This window comes from Denticeps clupeoides, chromosome 3, assembly GCF_900700375.1.
Source record: "Denticeps clupeoides chromosome 3, fDenClu1.1, whole genome shotgun sequence".
NCBI lineage: Eukaryota > Metazoa > Chordata > Actinopteri > Clupeiformes > Denticipitidae > Denticeps > Denticeps clupeoides.
Genome location: NC_041709.1, coordinates 5,597,158 through 5,615,874, shown reverse-complemented (window position 1 = coordinate 5,615,874; position 18,717 = coordinate 5,597,158). Strand labels below are relative to the sequence as shown.

General features: G+C 44.5%; 1 protein-coding gene across 18 annotated transcripts in view; it reads left to right on the top strand.

Moving 5' to 3' along the window:
* The window catches only part of mast4 (microtubule associated serine/threonine kinase family member 4), a 74,696-nt gene extending 57,585 nt beyond the window's left edge, over positions 1–17,111 (top strand). For all 18 annotated transcript variants that reach the window (XM_028974322.1, XM_028974321.1, XM_028974320.1 and 15 more), the window contains 20 exons: positions 59–268; positions 397–498; positions 3,274–3,406; positions 4,195–4,256; positions 4,569–4,660; positions 4,769–4,977; positions 5,086–5,224; positions 5,315–5,447; positions 5,545–5,710; positions 6,523–6,624; positions 7,453–7,575; positions 7,741–7,850; positions 8,043–8,164; positions 8,397–8,614; positions 8,856–9,056; positions 9,892–10,118; positions 10,212–10,334; positions 10,420–10,556; positions 11,000–11,184; positions 11,327–17,111. In XM_028974322.1, coding sequence (XP_028830155.1) covers positions 59–268; positions 397–498; positions 3,274–3,406; positions 4,195–4,256; positions 4,569–4,660; positions 4,769–4,977; positions 5,086–5,224; positions 5,315–5,447; positions 5,545–5,710; positions 6,523–6,624; positions 7,453–7,575; positions 7,741–7,850; positions 8,043–8,164; positions 8,397–8,614; positions 8,856–9,056; positions 9,892–10,118; positions 10,212–10,334; positions 10,420–10,556; positions 11,000–11,184; positions 11,327–15,210 — 6,678 coding nt within the window. In that variant the 3' untranslated portion in view covers positions 15,211–17,111. The remainder of the gene's footprint in view (positions 1–58; positions 269–396; positions 499–3,273; positions 3,407–4,194; positions 4,257–4,568; positions 4,661–4,768; positions 4,978–5,085; positions 5,225–5,314; positions 5,448–5,544; positions 5,711–6,522; positions 6,625–7,452; positions 7,576–7,740; positions 7,851–8,042; positions 8,165–8,396; positions 8,615–8,855; positions 9,057–9,891; positions 10,119–10,211; positions 10,335–10,419; positions 10,557–10,999; positions 11,185–11,326) is intronic.
* Positions 17,112–18,717: the final 1,606 nt, after the last annotated feature.

Here is an 18,717-nt window from a genome sequence, read left to right as displayed (position 1 = left end):
AAGTCAGTAACCACTGAAAGCTCTTTAATGAAGTCACATGTGTTATTGTCCTGTCCAGGCCACGGCACAGATGGAAGAGCGGATCCAGGAGATCATTCGTACCAGCTCCCCCGATAATGTTCTGCCACTGGCCGATGGGGTCCTCAGTTTTGCTCACCACCAAATCATCGAACTGGCTCGTGACTGCCTGGAAAAATCTCGGCATGGACTCATAACCTCCCGTTACTTTTGTGAGCTCACAGACAAACTGGAGAAACTCTTCCAGGAGGTGATGGAGTCTCTTTTGTTTTACTTTCTGACGGTTCTTTATCATGATATTTATAAGTCTGCTTGATTTAAGGTATTTAGAAAATGGTTTGTGGAAGGAATCCAAATTTATTAACCATTGACTTGCAGTCCACTGAACGATCAGACAGCGTGGAGGTGACCTTCATCAAGGAGCTGGTGAAGAAGATTCTTATAGTCATCGCCAGGCCAGCACGCCTCCTTGAATGTCTAGTACGTATCGTCATGGTTTATATAGCTGTTACTTAGTCTGATTGTTATGCTTCATACTAGGATCTGTTATTTGACCACAAAGAATTTTAAGATTATTGTTAGTGCGCTGGGTTTCGTCCTTCTGTGCCACCTTTTGAAGCTAGTCTGACAACAAGCATTTCTAGAGTAAAGAGTAAATCACACTGGCTCCTTTAACTTGGTCAAAAACTGTGTTGCTTCCATTGTCTCTAGCTTCCACTGAACTAACTATAAGTGACATGTTACTCGTCGTCGTCGTTGTAGTCTTCCTCTTCCTCCGCTTATTCGGGTCCAGGTCCCTGGTGCAGCATCCCAAGTAGGGAATCCCAGGCAGCCCTCTCCCCAGCCACCTCCACCAGCTCCTCCAGCAGGATCCCAAGGCGTTCCTAGACCAGACTGGAGATATAATTTCTAAGGCTGCACACTGCCACCCTACAGAGGAAACTCTTTCATTCATTACCCATAGTTCATGACCATAGGTGAGGATTGGGATGAAGATTGACCGGTAAATCAAGAGCCTTGTCCTCTGGCTCAGCTCCCTCTTCACCGTGACATTACTGCAGACGCTGCCCCAATCCGTCTGTCGATCTCCTGCTCCCTTTCCTCACTCGTTTACAAGACCCCAAGATACTTACACTCCTCCACTTGAGGCAGGACCTCTCTCCTGACCCGGAGTTGGCAAGCCACCTTTCTTCGGTCGAGAACCATGGTCTCACATTTGGAGGTGCTGATCCTCATCCCAGCTGCTTAACACTCGGCTGATGAAGCAAGGAGGACCGCATCATCTGCATAAAGCAGAGACACACCCCAGTCTGCCACTCCACCGGAACTGCCCCCGATGTCCACGCAATGCTGCAGAGATGTGGCAACCACGACAGCCCTACAGCATCCATAGCCATGAGGTACCCAGCACTGATCTAATCTCCCCCGGGGCTCCGCTGCTGTGTAGCTGTTTGACTACGCCAGCAACTTCTGCCCCTGAGATTGGACAGTACATACCTGGGTATCCCAGCTCTGGTTCCTCCTTGGAATGCGTGTCGGTGGGATTGAGGAGCTCTTCAAAGTATTCCTTCCTCTGCCTGACTATAGACCCAGTCGACATCAGGAGCTCCCAATCCCCACTGTAAACAGTGTGAACGAGTTGATGCCTTCTTCTCCTGAGGTTTGGTTTGCCAGAACCTCTTTGCAGCCAATCGGTAGTCTTTCTCCATGGCCTCACTCCTCCCACGCTTGAGATTTTTGCCTCAGCGACTGCCACTGCTGCACCCTCCTTGGCAGTCCGATTCCTGTCTGCTGCTTCTGGAGACCCACAGACCAGCCATGCCCTTTAGGCCTCCTTCTTCAGCCTGACTGCTCCCCTGTGATGTCAACCAGTGCGGGGGTTACCGCCACAACCGGCACTGGCCACCTTGCAACCACAGCTAGCAACAGCCACCTCAATAATCACAGAGTGGAACAAGGTCCATTCGGACTCAATGTCCCCCAATGCTCTCGGGACGTGGTCAAACCTCTGCCGGAGGTGGGAATTGAAGACCATGTTGACCGGTTCTTCTGCCAGGTGTTCCCAGGTCTACATGGCATCTGACCCAACTCACCAAAAGGTGGTGTTTAGTTGATAGCACTGCGCCTGTCTTCACCTGAGTGTCCAAAACATATGGCCGCAGGTCAGATGATACGACTACAAAGTCAGTCATCGACCTGCGACCTAGGCTCCCCTGGTACCAAGTGTGTACCACTTATGTTCATTATGGCCAAACTGCGTCTTGCACAGAAGTCCAATAACGAAACACGACTCTAGTTCAGATCCTCCCAATCATGCTCCTCCAGGTCATGCTGTCATGATTGGGAGTGTTGAAGACCCCCAGCAGCACAATATCAAAAGCAATATCCAGAGCGACTTACAATTATAAGTGACAGGGACAGTCCCTCTGGAGCAACTTAGGGTGAAGTGTCTACACAATGGTAGGAAGTGGGATTTGGACCTGGGTCTTCTGGTTCATAGTCTAGTGTGTTTCCCACTAGGCTACTACCACCCAAGTGAAGTTATTGTCATTGTGATACACTGCAGCACAGCACACAGTGACACAACAAAATGGGTCCTCTGCTTTTAACCATCACCCTTGGTGAGCAGTGGGCAGCCGTGACCGGGAGCAGTGTGTGGAGACAGTGCTTTGCTCAGTGGAACCTCGGTGGCACCTTGGCTTTTGATTACGGGCCGCTTCCTTAACCGCTAGGCCACCACTGCCCTGCTATCGGGTACACTGGCTCTTTGTTGTTTGTTCCATGAAAGATCTTCTGAACCGTTCTTTGTCTCACCCTTTACCTAAGACCAATTTGTCATGGGAGACCCTACCAGGGGCACCAAGTGCCCCGGACAACATAGCTCCTAGGATCATTAGGGCTCTTGAACTAAGGAGGAGGTGACATGTTACTGTTTACCCTAATCTCAAAAATAAAATACAACAACACATTAACACACATCTATTCTGTATGTAAATCATGTGCTTCGCTAATCATGTATTCTCACAAAATTCTTCAATTATCTTTAAATAATTATTAATAATTCAATAATTACCCCCAAATGAATTAAACAATAATTGGCTTCTGCATCATGACATTCTTTGTGACATTCCAAATCAGAGTGCCATGTAAACGTCACTGTAATTGATGATAAATGTATATTTATTATGTAAAGGTGTATGGGCCTTTCTGGAAGACTGTGTCATGTGTGTAATCATGAGTTCTGTATGTCAATAGGAGTTTGACCCTGAAGAGTTTTATCATCTACTGGAGGCTGCAGAGGGTCATGCAAAAGTGGGGCAGGGGATCAAAACCGACATCCCGCGCTACATCATCAGCCAACTTGGACTCACCAGAGACCCATTAGAGGGTGAGCATTTCACATTTTGCGCTCCTATGTACTTAGACCTTTTAATGACACTTTTATTCACTGTCAATTTCATTTCTTTCCTATAATGTATACTGGCAACTTTTTGGTCCTGAAAGCATGTTAGAAGTGGCAATTCATACCAGCCACTATTTTAAACTTAATATGTGCAGCAAATGACCCCTGGAAAAATTCTGTTCAAGGAAACATCCCCATCTGTGAAAAAGGCCTTCAATATAATGACTCTACCCCTCCGTGTCCATTTGTGGGCTGACTGTCATTATGCACTGTCTGTGGGGACCTATTGAGGCTCATCACTCTGTCAGCACATATAAACCTACCACAAGGGGAGGTCCCTGGGTTCTCATCCTAAAGGCCTGAAGTCTGCACAGATGTTCTGCAAGGTTTTGTCCTCTGTGGAGATGCTAGAGTGATGCTGCTTCATTACCTCCTGCTGTTAACACGCTCATGAAGGGAGTAGCACCTCCATGCGCGGTTGCATCCGTTCACATGGGAGGATTCGGATTCTGGAGTTTTTCTTTTCTCCTCACAAAAATGTCTGGTGTGTGTTTTGAGGACCTCGTTTCAGTTTCTGCTCCATTTCCCCTCACCGTTGTTTGCCAGAGTCAGCACCTCAAGAGTTTTTAAAGTGCAGAAAGTGACACCATCTTTGTGGCAGCTGGCAGCAGTGTAAACAGAAGCTGTGTGTGAAATCTGTCTATTAACATTGTGTGTGCTCTGCATGCTGCACTGATTGTCATATGTTCATCTTTTCCCCTGTCACTTTATAGAAATAGCCCAGCTGACCAGCTATGACAGTGGGATTGCAGACACACCAGAGACCGATGACTCTGTAAGTGTTGAGTGGAAAAATAGCTATTTACAAATCAGCAGATTTCTGCAAATTAATGAATTAATCCTGTAACGCTTCCTCATGATTGTTCTTGAAAAAAGTACATGCCTAATTAGCAAATTTATCCTGACAAAGAAGGCCTCTAGGAGAGACTGTTGTCAGTCTGGGCACAGATGTTAGTTACGTTAAAAAAAAAGTCTCACCACAATGAATATTAAGTGTCTTTCTGATAAAACCTATTGATTCTGGCTAGTGCTTTTTTATTTTTATTAATTTTTTTACTTTGAGAAGATTAATATGACTGTTTTGTAGTCCCAGAGCCTGAATGCAGCCATACAGTCTCGACGACGGCCCTGCGAAATTGACTTTGAGATGATCAAACTGATCAGCAATGGAGCTTATGGGTAAAGTCATTTTCTACATAATGTAATGTAACGCAAAACCACTGTCATATGCTGAAGGCTGTTATTGTATTTTGCCTGTCTCAATCTTGAATACGTTCTCTTGAATAGGGCGGTGTATTTGGTGCGGCACAAAGAGACCAAGCAGCGGTTTGCCATGAAAAAGATCAACAAGCAGAACCTGATTTTGAGGAACCAGATTCAGCAGGCCTTTGTGGAGAGGGACATCCTGACATTTGCAGAGAACCCCTTTGTTGTCAGCATGTTCTGCTCCTTTGAGACGCGGCGCCACCTCTGTATGGTTATGGAGTATGTGGAGGGTATGCTGCCTTGTTGATTACTAGGGAGGTTAAAACGTGTCTAGACATGGATTTCTGAAAAGCAAACATTTTTGAGAATGTTGTTATTTTCCTGTGTCTGCAAATAAGGTGGCGATTGTGCAACTTTGCTGAAGAATATGGGCCCATTGCCTGTAGACATGGCCAGAATGTACTTTGCAGAGACCGTCCTGGCGCTGGAATACCTCCACAACTATGGCATCGTTCACAGAGACCTCAAACCAGACAAGTATGTAATCCATACATGCAAAGTTACTCATTTCCTATTCTTTAAGAAATTACGAGATATATACACGCATGTTTTCTTATGTCTTTACAGTTTGCTGGTCACCTCAATGGGTCACATCAAACTCACTGACTTTGGCTTGTCCAAGGTTGGACTAATGAACATGACAACGAACCTGTATGAGGGGCACATAGAGAAAGATGCCAGAGAGTTCTCAGATAAGCAGGTGTGAATTCATGCTTACCCTTTTTCTGACTGGGGCAGCACTTGTATCTATATCATTATCATTTAACATGCTGAATGCATGTCTGGCTTTCATCTAGGTGTGTGGGACCCCTGAGTACATTGCCCCAGAGGTGATTCTGAGGCAAGGTTATGGGAAACCTGTGGACTGGTGGGCAATGGGCATAATCCTCTATGAGTTTCTGGTGGGCTGTGTTCCTTTTTTTGGAGACACGCCCGAAGAGCTTTTTGGCCAGGTCATAAGTGGTTAGTAGTTTTTTACTTTTTTTTTTAACTTTATGCATTATACTTATACATTTTTATACATTACAATTATGTATGAAATAAGGACTGTTGTTTTTTAATTGCATGTTTTTTTGTGGCTGAATTCATGTATAAATGAAAAGGACTCACATGTTTATTCATAAAACTGGACAATATATGACTCATTTGCATTGAGAAAAATGGCCAAGTAAGTCTTTTGATGGTTTTTAATATCTTGATTTATCCCTGTGTCATTTTAAACTGTGCGACTCTGATTCCAATGCCTTATAGCTGAACTCAGATCAGTTATTATGCATTTGAAATTAATGAAGCGACATCTTCCATTTTGTGTGTTCTCCATCATTGGAAAGCCTGTGGGACTTCGTTTAATTAAAGGCCTGTGAGCTTGAAGCTGCTGTGGCCTTAGGCCTAGATACATATTCATGTTTGGCTCCAAGATTTCATTAAAATGTGCAGCACATGCTGCTGAGACAATCATGGAACAAGCGCCTGGCTTATTTGTGAGCCTCATTTGTTTAATCCTTTGGCCTTTTAGTTACGTACATATTTGCACAGTGGATGTGACCATTTTTCCATATTTTAATCATCCAAATTGTGGTAAATGGTGGATCTAGCCTCTGTTCAGACAATTATTAATCTAACTTTAGTGTTTTTTTTTTTGTTTGTTTATTGAATGCATACCACAGCTGCCATTCAAGCTATTCTGTTTTGATCGTGGATTTATTTTAGGTGAAAAGCTTTTATCAGTTAGGGACATCTGGAATTTAGGAACATCTTTTTTTAATTTTTGTCAGATGAGATAAACTGGCCAGAGGGAGAGGACGCTCCTCCTGCGGACTCCCAGGAGCTCATCACTCTGCTGCTTAGGCAGAATCCTCTGGAACGTTTAGGCACAGGTACACACATTTACATAGGTTCAATACCCCTAGAATAATCATTCTGTTAATTATGTTCCTCAACCCCAGGGTTAGAACAAGAATTTTCTACAATTTTAGATTTTGTATATTACACGTCCAAGGGGGAAGACACTATAAAGAAGATTTTTTTTTAAATAGAGGCAATTTCTATTGTTAATATTTGAGTATTGTATTGTGCTACCCTATCAGAATCCTGCCATACAGAACGTTACCCAGGCTACTGCATGTGTCAGGCCGTACTCAGACCTGAAACAAAAGTGCGGCTGTTTTGATCTGAGAGCCCATTAAACTGAAGTAGGCCAGGGCTTATTCATCAGAACTGCACCCTCCCAGTTCTCCATTCAGCGGAAACGCTGTTCTTCCTCGGAGGTCATTCACAGGAAATTGCAGTGTAATTTATGGTGGTGAAGTCACTCTTGGCCGCCAGCCAGTAAAAAAATGCGTAGACTCTGTACTGCTCCTCTTTCACTCTATAGTTGAGTCCAGTTCTTCTTGCCGTGAGTGGAGAGGAGATGCTCATTACTGATGACAATGCATGTTAATTATGCACATTTTATTCATTCCAGTTAATTTATCTACGATCTCAGGTGAAAAGCTTTTTGTTACTGATTACTTGACATTGTCCTTTACACCAGCTACATCAATAAAGGAATTTTTGCTTATAAATCTGATTTAAAATTTATACAGACAGTTCAAGTCTATTCTAACTGCAAGCTTTCTGTGTTTGTTGCTGCTGTTGCTATTTTTTGCTTTAGTCTTTGCCCTTTTGGCCCCTCATCTGATCGTTTTTCTCCTCTGTATTTTCAGGTGGGGCCTTTGAGGTCAAACAACACCAGTTCTTTCACAACCTGGACTGGAATAGTTTGCTGAGGCAGAAGGCTGAGTTCATCCCTCAGCTGGAGTCAGAGGACGACACCAGTTACTTTGACAGTGAGTCTGTGAATGAGCTGAGACATTAGGAAATTACAGAGGAAATAGGAATGGGGTGGTAAAACATAAGCCCCTGTACTTTATTGTTTTTTCCTTCCTTGTTTAGCTCATTTTTCACAATTCCAGTAAATGTGGAAAAAAAAAACCTTCCTTGATTTCCCCCAGCTCGGTCTGAAAGGTATCACCACTTGGAGACTGAGGAGGAGGACACTAACGATGAGGAGTTTAATGTGGAGCTACGTCAGTTCTCCTCCTGCTCACACAGGTTCTCTAAAGTGAGTTTTCTTTTGTTTTTGAGCACCAAGTAAAGGTTTCAGTAACATTAGAGGCCAATTGTGCTGCCTACATTTGAGGGGAGTTTGTATGTTCTGCCCCTTAAAGTATAAATATTAAGGTACACATGTGCCTTAATAATGTTATTGTATTTTGTCTTGAGCGTATACAATTCTTGTTGGTTGTTGGTTTAGGTGTACAGCAGTGTGGATCTTTCTCGTGGGCATCTAGAAGAAAAGGGAGAGCTTGAGGAGAAGAAGAGTGAGAGTCCTCTGACGGTCGACTCTCTCAGCTGGACACCAGAGTTCACTGAGATGTGAGTCATTCAGGCTCTCCAGACATCATTACCCTCTCACAGCTCGTCTCCAAATCTAAAGAGCCCCAGAGCCTCTTCTCAGCTGTTGGAAAGAAAAGTGTTGTAGTTTTTGGAAGCATTTTTATTGTTTTGTTCCCCTTTTGGTTGCTTTTTGTTTTGTATTAAATGACAATGTCTGATAAATGCTTTAAATGTAAATGACAATGTGAGTTTTTTTTTGTGTGTGTCCTAGGCCCTCTCTCTCCCATTCGTCAGAATTAGAGAGTGCCAGTGCTGGACTGTGTTCTGATCTGCTTCCCAAGTTCGCCATTTCAGCTGAGGTGGAAGAGTTGGATGGATCCCTGGCTCAAGAGGACCCTAGCAAAGTAGCTTTCTCAATTGGTGAGCAGCCCCAAGATGAGCCTGATGCCACCACGCCTGGAAGCACCCTGAGTTGCTCCACGTTGTCAGGTAAGGAAGCTGGAACTGTTCCATTCCATCTGGTTTGACATTCAACTGACATTGATAAATCACAGAACTTATTTTAAGTAATAATGTCTGATTACACATCAAGGGCTTTAAGATATCATTGGTACTGTCTGTGCGGTTTTTGCAGGACTGCTGTACTCTGCAGGTTCATCTGATTAATAGTGATGGTGCAGTGCATTTATCAGCAGTGGTGGTTTTGCTTTCTGCTCTCTCCACTCTGCAGGCAGCTTCTCCGAGCATCTGGATCAGTTGCCTTCCAGAGGGGAAGTTGTGGACAGCCCAGACAGCACCTCCAAAACCTCCAGTGACCTGGGTACCAGCCTCAGCCAACCACAGCCCATCATTATAGAGAAGCTCGACATCACCTCTGGCAAAGTTCCCAAATCAGCGTCGACAAGCGCTCTCTCTCTTATGATACCCGGAGGTGAGCATGCCAACCAGCCGACTGCTGTACCTGCAGCCCATTCAGCAAGTATGACAGAGAAAGCGCATTAGAGGGACAAATCACACAATAATAAAAGAGGGGCAATGAAAGAGATGATAGGACTCTGAGGCCCTTGTGGGGGGTGGGGACAAAGTACATAGCTTGAAGTCTTCCATTTTACCATGGGTGGACTTTAGTGTATGGGAGCTAACACTCCTAACTTTCCCATCTGCAGAGAAGAGGGGTGAGAAAGAGAATACTGTTTGAAAGGAAACTGCATTGGTCTGTTTCCCAGCAGGGGGAATGTGCTGGCCTCCTCAGTCTCCAACACATACTGGGATCGGATCATTGCATTTCAAATCAGCCATTCTCAACACACCAATGCCAGATTCACAGATCCCACTCTAATGACTGATGACAAATAAAATAATGACAGAGAAAAATGGAAATCTGTCTTCTGGACCCATCCATTTATCAAATTACTTTTATTATGGCTTCTATTTATGGTATTCAGCCATCCAGGATGCCTTTATGGATAGCACAAAGATTATTTTATTTCTACACTGAAATCTACATGTTCTACGTTTCTGTCTAAAAAGCATGTTTTTTCAAAGACTGTACTTTAGCACCACCCAGTGTCCCAATTGTGCCATTGCAACAAGCTCTGCACAGGATTCCAAACTAATCCAAACTAATTATAGAGGTGGGAAATCGTTCACTTTAACATGAACATGTTAAACAAAAAAACAAAAAACATGATTTTTGGGACATCAACACTATTTGATATTGATATTTGATCTTCTTTTATTTCAAATTGTTGATCTTTTAATTGTAGATGTTTATGGGGTGTCCCCACTGGCCAGTCCCATGTCACCCTATTCACTATCATCAGACCAGTCGTCTAGAGACTCCTCCCCAAGCAGAGACTCCTCGCTCTGTGCAGTCAGCCCACGACAGCCAATCATCATCTACAGTTCGGGGAAGAAGTTTGGTTTCACTCTACGGGCCATACGTGTCTATGCCTGTGACAGTGATGTGTACACTGTCTACCATATGGTTTGGGTAGGGATCAGTTTATTATGGTTAATTCATTTGTTAATATTCATGACTGTCATTTTTGGACCAAACTAATATTTGGTTTCTGATGTTATGTAGAATGTGGAAGAAGGTGGCCCAGCCTTTAAAGCTGGGTTGAAAGCTGGAGACCTCATAACTCATGTTAATGGGGAACCAGTTCATGGCCTTGTCCACACTGAAGTAGTTGAGCTGCTGTTGAAGGTAAGACTGCCTCTGCTGTCTACACAAATAACAACATGATGTCTGAAGTCACTGTTCACAGATGGACCATATTTGTGTTTATTAGAGCGGCAGCAAGGTAGCAATATCCACTACACCCTTTGAGAACACATCCATCAAGACAGGTCCAGCAAGAAGGAACAGCTACAGAAGCAAAATGATTCGACGAACAAAGAAGCCTAAGAAGGAGAAGACACAAGAAAGGTGGGCATTACTATTAATTATAATATAATAGTTATAAGAGCATATTAATAAGTTGTATTTTAATGGGTTATTTCATTCAGTGCTTATTATAGAATTTAAATATAGTTACATATAGCTAAAAAATTTCAAAACTTGTAACAAGATAAACAAAAACAATGACTGATATATTCCAGTATTCATTGTCAGATATTCAGTTGCCAATCCATTTAAATCTTTGAAATCTAAATGAAAAAACATAAATGAATATGGTTGAAGATATGAGTTGATTATCTGTATGTTGAGATTAATCATGCTACTTAACTGTGGCTAACCATTAATAACTTCCATTTCAAGGCCTTGTCAAGGCTTCTCTCTGTCATGCTGCTGATATAGTCTGTGTTATAAATAAAGAGGCCTTGCTGTATTTGATTGGGCTCGTGTTTTTATTCCCTCTGCGGTGCTAGGCGCAGGTCAGTCTTCAGGCGATTTGCAATGCAGCCGTCTCCTCTGCTGCACACCAGTCGAAGCTTCTCTTCCCTCAACCGCTCCCTATCCTCTGGAGAGAGTCTGCCAGGGTCACCCACCCATAGTCTGTCCCCACGCTCCCCTACCACTGCCTTCAGACCAAACCCTGACTTCAGCCAGTCAGGTTAGCACCACAGATTCACTTTCATATTGTACATATGTGAAAACTGGGATTCGGTGGACTAATAGGCAAATTTTCATATTATTCGCAAAAGGCAGTACCCTGGGTTGTGTTCACATTTTCTCTCTCTCTGTTATTTTTTTAGGTGGAACATCCTCCCAGAGCAGTTCTCCTAGCTCAAGTGCCCCTAACTCTCCTGCTGGCTCAGGCCACATCCGTCCCAGCACTCTGCATGGTCTCGGCCCCAAGATGCCCGGCCAGAGGCTCAGACAGGGCCGTCGCAAGTCTGCCGGCAGCATCCCGCTCTCCCCGTTGGCTCGAACGCCTTCCCCTACCCCTCAGCCCACTTCTCCTCAGCGCTCCCCCTCACCTCTGCTCAGTCACACAGTGGCAAGCTGCAAAACCTCACAAGCCTTCCCGTCAAAGATGCACTCTCCACCTACCATAGTGAGGCACATGGTGCGGCCCAAGAGCGCTGAGCCACCACGCTCTCCTCTCCTCAAGCGTGTTCAGTCGGAGGAAAAGCTTTCCCCCTCTTACCAGGGAGACAAGAAACACCTCTGCACCCGCAAGCACAGTCTGGAGGTGACCCAGGAGGAGGCACATGGTGAAACTAGTCCTGGCGAACACAGCCTTCAAAGCGTGGAGGAGACGTCCTGTGAGCCTCCCACAACGACACGGGTGCGGCCTGCTGAACAGGGCTGTCTTAAACGGCCCATCACACGAAAAGTGGGTCGCCAGGAGTCTTTGGAGGAGCTGGACAAGGAGAAGCTTAAGGTCAAGGTGGTGATGAAGAGGCAGGACTGGGCAGAGAGGCGTGAATCACTGCAGAAACAGGACGCTCTACAGGAGCTTGAAGGGCTCTGTCCCCTCAGCACTGATGACAAGGACAGAGGTGCAGTGAGTCGACCCGCCACCAGACCTCAGTGTGCTGCAGATTCTGGCCAAATAGATTGCAAGGCTGCTAACGTTGGACTAAAAGATGTTCTATACAAGAAGATGAACATGAGGGTGTGTGAGAGCATTGCTGAGTCACTGGGCTCCAGCGGGGACTGCGTCTCCATTCTTAGTGAAGGGGTCCGTTCAGCCACCTGTCCCAGTCTGCAAGACTGGAGTCCACAGAAAGCTGAGTGGCAGCTGTCGAGACAGATGAAGGAAGGCAATAAGCCTGACCGGCTAGACTTTAAAGGACATGGCGTAGACTTTTCCCGGAAGAGGCAGTCCTTTGATGAACGGGACGACTGCTTGTGCAGAATCTCCCCTGTGGTGCATGACAGCCTTCACTTCAGCACCACAAGGTCAAAGAGCCTGCAGCTGGACTCAGCCTTGGCCCTGGACCATATGAAGGGAGGAATATGTAGTATTCACAGCTCAGCTGGCATCAGCACCGAGGCTCTGGCTCCAAAATTGTTCAGCGGGAGGGGGGAGAGTGCTGTGGAGAAGCTCCAGATGATATCCTCAGCTGACGGGCCCATTCGGAAGACGTCATCTGAGTATAAGCTTGAAGGCCGTCTCGTCTCCTCGCTGAAGCCACTTGAAGGAACCCTGGACATTGGCCTGCTCTCTGGGCCAAGGGTTTCCAAGACTGATACCTGCCTCTCTAAAATGGATGATGGGCAAGGAGACAGTGGTCTGGGGCAGAGCCAGAGCGAGAAGCAGCTCTCTGTCCAGCAGCTGAAGGCCACAGATCTAGGCTCCTGCTTGACATCCCTGAATGTTTTGACAGGGAAAATAAATGCTGTTCCAAATCCGACAAAATGCAGTTCAACTGAAAACAATCATGATAGGCCAAGCCACACCGAGGACCTCAAATTACCCCTTAAAATGGCAACATCAGACATTGCTGGCAAAGTAGACATTAGGCCATGTGTGAAAACGGCTCCATCGCTGGCCCATGAGATGAGGGCTGCACGCCACAATGTACACTTCTCATGTGGGAAGACACCATCCATTAGGGAGGTCAGCAATGAGGACCAAGATGATGAAACTCCTACCGCGCCAGTTTTTAAAGAACCTAGCACAGAACCTTCAAGGGCCTCCCAAATGCCCCCAAATGTAGCTTCTCGGCCAGAAACAGTCAAACAAAGCTTACTCTCTGACAAAGAAAGAATGGAATCCATCCTGAGTACAAATTCAACTGGAGAACACTGTCCTCAACCACAAATGGCAAAACACAGCATGGTGTCAGAACCCTGTGTTCAGCATCACACAGAGAACATCCTCCTACACCAGATAAAGGACAAACCAACCACTGAGACCACCTCACAGCTCACAACCAGTCCAGATGCAAGCTCAGGGCTCAGAACACCACCAAGCACAGTCAAAGGCAAACCAGTCAACGCCGCCTCAGAGCTCCAAACACGGAATGCTGTTGAAGCCAAACCAAACACCGAACCCAGCCCAGAGAGCAGATTGCAGAAAAATACGGTCAAAGGCAAACCAGCAATTGGTGGATTGGAACAGAAAGACCAGATTGCTTCACAGACTTCTTCTGAACCAATGATAACTGTCCAAGATGAGTCAGCAGTCAGTTCAGCCACAAATGTGGCCAGCAGCCACATACCAAGCACTGGCAAAGGCCAAGCTGCCATTAGCTCTAGCAGTCAGCCCCCAATCAGGCAGACCACTGGAAATGATGCCAAATCCAGAGGCCAGGGCTCAACTTCACCGTCTAGACACCAACCAGACACAGACATAGAGAAGTCAGTTGGTACACAGGGTTTGACCACCTTAGATAACTTGGTCACACAAAGTGGTTTGTCTTCAGAGCTGCCGTCCCTTCCTATGGAACAGAAGAAAGCAGGAATTCAACCCAAGATTCAGAAATCAGCACTGGTTTCAACTGTTTCTTCTGGAGATGTGATTCGAAGCAGTACCCCATCTATACAGCCTCAACAGTGTTCCAACAAAAACTCAAACACAGAGAATATGCAAACAGACAGGGCCCTTTCAAGGTCTGCCAGAAGCCAGTCCACTTTGCAAAGTAGGGAAGAACCCAAAACCACATTATGTTCCCCCAATAAAATGGTGGCATCCCAAGAGACAGTTTCTGGAGGGGATCTGAGACCCTGTGTGCCCAAAGTAAACATCAGCGCTGCAGCGGCTACAACAGACGAATCAAAGAAGGACATGAAGGAGGATGTCCCTGCTGCATCAGCGGTCTGTAGTGTTGTAAATCAGACTGCTTTTGTCAGTCCATCGGAAGTCCAAGGCAATCAAAACAAGACTGTGGATGTGCAGCCAGAGTCCACCACGTGTGGTCCAGAGGAAAGGTCTCGCGTGAAAGGGTCTCCTGTTGTGGAGAGCCCACGCTCAAACCGAACCATGACAAATAAAACTGTAAAGGAGGTCAGTCCAGCACTGTCAGCAAAACAGCCAGCTGTAACTGGAAAACAAACGCTGGTGGTTTCCAAAGTTAAGCCGAATGTTGGCTCACCTCTGGTTGCACAGAGGGCCGGAAAAGTTGTGGAAGACAAAGGAAAACCAGAAGGCAAACCTGCAGCTGATGTTTCTGCTCTGCCGCTGGTTAAAACAGTCCATGACGCAAAACCCAAATATCAAGTGGAGACACTTGCATCTGCGTCCCGAGCCGACACGGCGCCTGGCAACAGAGGAAGTGCTCCACGGGCACCTCCGCAGCTACCACCTGAACCAGTTGTGAAAGCCGAGGCTACCCTGTCCACTCAGTTGTCTTTAAGAGCCTCCGACTGTGCACCTGAGTCCACAACAAGGTCCAGCAAAGACGATCTAGCGAGGTCCCGAGGAGAGACTCCAAAGTCTCTCCCTCAGAAGAGCTACAGGAAGGAGGAGGGCGGGTCCAGCAAAGACCTTCACCCACCAGTGGAGCCCAGTAGAGTCTCAGACAAGCCTGTTGGCTCCTGCAGAAAGGAGCAGGTGGAAAAGAAGAAGAGGGAGTTGCCTGCCGAACAGAAGCATGCCTGCAAAGACTCTGCAGCCAAAGAGGCTACAATGTCAGAAAAAGATTCTCCTCGATCAAAGCAATCCCCGCGTGGCACAAACAAAAAGTAACAATGCATCTGGCCATTGCTGTTGGACCTTTTTAGTCTACTTTTTGCTGATAAGCATTGTTTTTCTTGTTGTTTCTGTACGTTATTAGCATCATGCCTTGCTTTGTAAGAACCGGTGAAGCTGTTACATCACTGTGTGTGTACAGAGGGGACAATGGGAAATGTACTATGCTTTACTAGTTCTGAATGTTGACCTGAGTTGCTGCTAATTTGTGGTTACTTTTTTTTTTTTTTTTTTATTTCCGCCGTGTAAACCAGGCAAGTTTGAAATGTATCGTGCCACAATATTTTAGCAGAATGTTTTGCAATCTTTGTGAAGTTTCTACAAAGTTTAGGGCTGTGCCAACTAAGGAACATGCTGAGTTGCTCTCTTTGTACCAGACAAGAAGCAACTTGCAGTGGAGACTGTGGTCCTGGGTAGGTTGGACAACATGATCAAGAGTCATGGTGGTCTTAGACCATGAATTAACCATATTTCAAACCATGTGTAGCAGCTTGCACTCTTCATGTCGAGGTGTAAATATCAAGGTTTATATGTTTCTTTCTTGTGTGTGCGTGCGTGTGTGATGAAGTGTTCCGTTTTGTTTTGGGTAGTGGTGCACAGAGGAAATGCACTGTGTCCTGTGCTTCTCACCTAGAACTATTCAGTATGGAATCATCTTACGGTTCTGGAATCATATCTAGTGGAAGGGGCCTTAGGGTTCAGGGAAATTCAACTTGCTGTTCTTAGCAGGTTTTTGGTGAAGTTCACATTCCTTTCACATAACATCTCTAAAAAAATGTACTTTTATGCAATATACTGTAAATATTAGCAAGTGGACTGTAAAAAGGGGGATATATGGGCTCAGTGAAAAGAATTGTGTTGAATGTTTTATATGTATATATTTTGCTATGTTTGTATACCATATTCGACATGTGGTGTTTTGCTCTTACATCATTAGCTTGATTATTCTGGAGGTCTGGAATTAGCCTATGAATGAGAAGTTAAATGTTTGTCGTGTCCTGTAATGAATTGTACTTGAAGTAACAAAAGCTTACAATGCTCAACTGCACACATTTTCACGAATGTACCTCTGTGAAAGACAAACGAATGTGGCTGCAGTTGTGCTTGTAGGAAATGTGTTCAAATTTAGAGACATTTCCACAGAAATCTGCTGTTGTCTAACATGAATGCCGCAGCTCGGGCTTAAAAGGAGATTTAAAAAAATGTTTCATTTATTGTATTTTTTTTTTTCTGTTGGGGGGGAAGGAGGAGAAAAATGATTTGGCGGTTGTGGCTTTTCATGGCTGTTTTTCTAAGACACCACAGATACAGTTCTGGGACTGGCTTCGCATAAGCGACTAGTTGTTTTGCTTTGTACCACCAGAGGGCACCAGAGCTGCAGTGAAAAGAAATGCTCCTGGACCAGGACAGAGCTTTCCCTCTGACTCAACCAGTACATGTCTGTGCTGTATTTTCATTAGCTAGTAGAAAATGTTAACCATGAAATATTTACAGTACTCATTGTTGCTAAGAAAAAAAAAATTCTCTGTCAGACCTAAGGGTATCCTGCGCTCATAAAAACAGAAAAGTCACCTAATAATTCAAGCCTTTGCTTTGTCTGCCCTTCTGTTTAAAATGTAAAAGAAAGCCTTCCTTTACACAATTCTATAGTTGCAGTGTAATACATGTAGCCTGCTGTATATCAGAAAGATAGACATTTTATTATACCTTAAAGTTAAAGAATAAACATATGTCGAGAATCTTCTGGAATCATACATATCTAATGTGGAACTTTATTGTGTAGAGGATTAAAAAAAATGAAATAAGACCATGACCATAGAGTTAACATCCTGAAGACTAGCAATGCACCTTATTGTTGGATACTTTATGAACGGCTTACAGATTTAAGATGAGACATGGGGGGGGGGGGGGGGGGGGGAGATCATTTAAACATAAATATTTGTGACAAGGCGAAATAATGTCATCTTAGCAATTGGCTTTTAATCACAGTAACTTTGATTTGTTAGAGAAATTGTCTGTCCCCATGCCTTCTTTTTCAGTCTTTAAAATGGTTTCATGAAAACTGGTTTCAGATGAAAAAAAAGCACATTAAATGTTTGTTTACAATACTTCATGGATGTATATTTTGTATATTGTGTTGTTAATTTGCCAAATCTCTGTGCAGTGTCACAGGAAACCCATGGTGACTGTAGTGTCTTTGAGTGCTTGTCCTGCCTCTGTTGGGTTCTACATAGTCCTGCTTGTTTATTGGGGTTTTGTTTTGTTTTTCCTGCTCTCTCTCTCTCACTCTCTCTCTCTCTCTCTCTCTCTCTCTCTCTCTCTCTCTCTCTCTCTCTCTCTCTCTCTCTCTCTCTCTCTCTCTCTCGCTCTCTCTGTGTTTTGAACCTAGTATTAGATGACCCTGCTTTTCATGGTTTGTCTTTTAGGATCTGTGCAATAAAGATGTGTTTTGAGTTTTGTATTTGACTGGAAAAAAAGGTCTATGGATGTCATAGATGTTGTATTCTATAAAAAAATATTTATACTTCTAAAGTTGTATAATACTACAATAAAAAGGCATGAATGATTTGTTTGTCTCTTCTTGACTTGACCAATGCATCTCCTCAGACCACCTTAGTGTACTGGTGTTGCTTGTTACCCAACTGCTGAACTTGGTGTTTGAGCAGCCCAGGGCATTATGATTAACTATCTCCACAAAGTCCCAAATCCTGTTCTGTATCTCAGGGACGTTCACTATGAAGAAGAAAGCTGAGCTAGCTGATCAATGCTGACATCCACATGGATCAGCTTTATGGGGTGACTGAAGACATCTGCATCGATGGCTCTGATACCAGAATCCAGGAGAGGAACCTGGGTCCAACATCATATCTCCTTGAACAGTGTTCTTTCTCAGATAAAGGTTGAGCAACTTTTCAAAGAGTTTCTGTAAGTGGGTGTTTGTGATATTAGCAAAAGACCTTGAGAAGTTAAGCATTTCTATCAGTGCTAAATTCATTCTAACAGCTCAGAGAGGTCTCAGGGTGTCTGTCTCTTAAAAGTACTCTCTGAAATCCAGAGCTTCAAATTTGAGGGGCTCAAAGGCATGTGGCTCCATGGCCACAATGTCATTGCTTTTAAAGCTGACCTCCATCTGACTTGAGGACAGACTTGTCTGAGGCTGACATTGTCAAAATGCTGGTTGCTTCCCGAAAGAAAACCACTGATTCTTAATAACATCCAGACTCTCCAGAGACATGAAGTCAGATGCAGGAATGCTGATCAGATCCTCCACTGATGTTTGAGGCAGGAGTAGATGCTACGGGGATTGGGGACCTGAGAACGTGCTCACTGCAATGACCATTAGCTGCTACCCACATAGGATAGAGTTGGTTAGAGTTCACGCTATTTAGTAGTAGTGCTATATATTAAGTGGACAATATGCTTAATATAAAAATGACACCAATTTATACATGCAAATAAACAAAACCCGGGCTCCATTTTAAGAAATTAAAGTAATCTGGCACA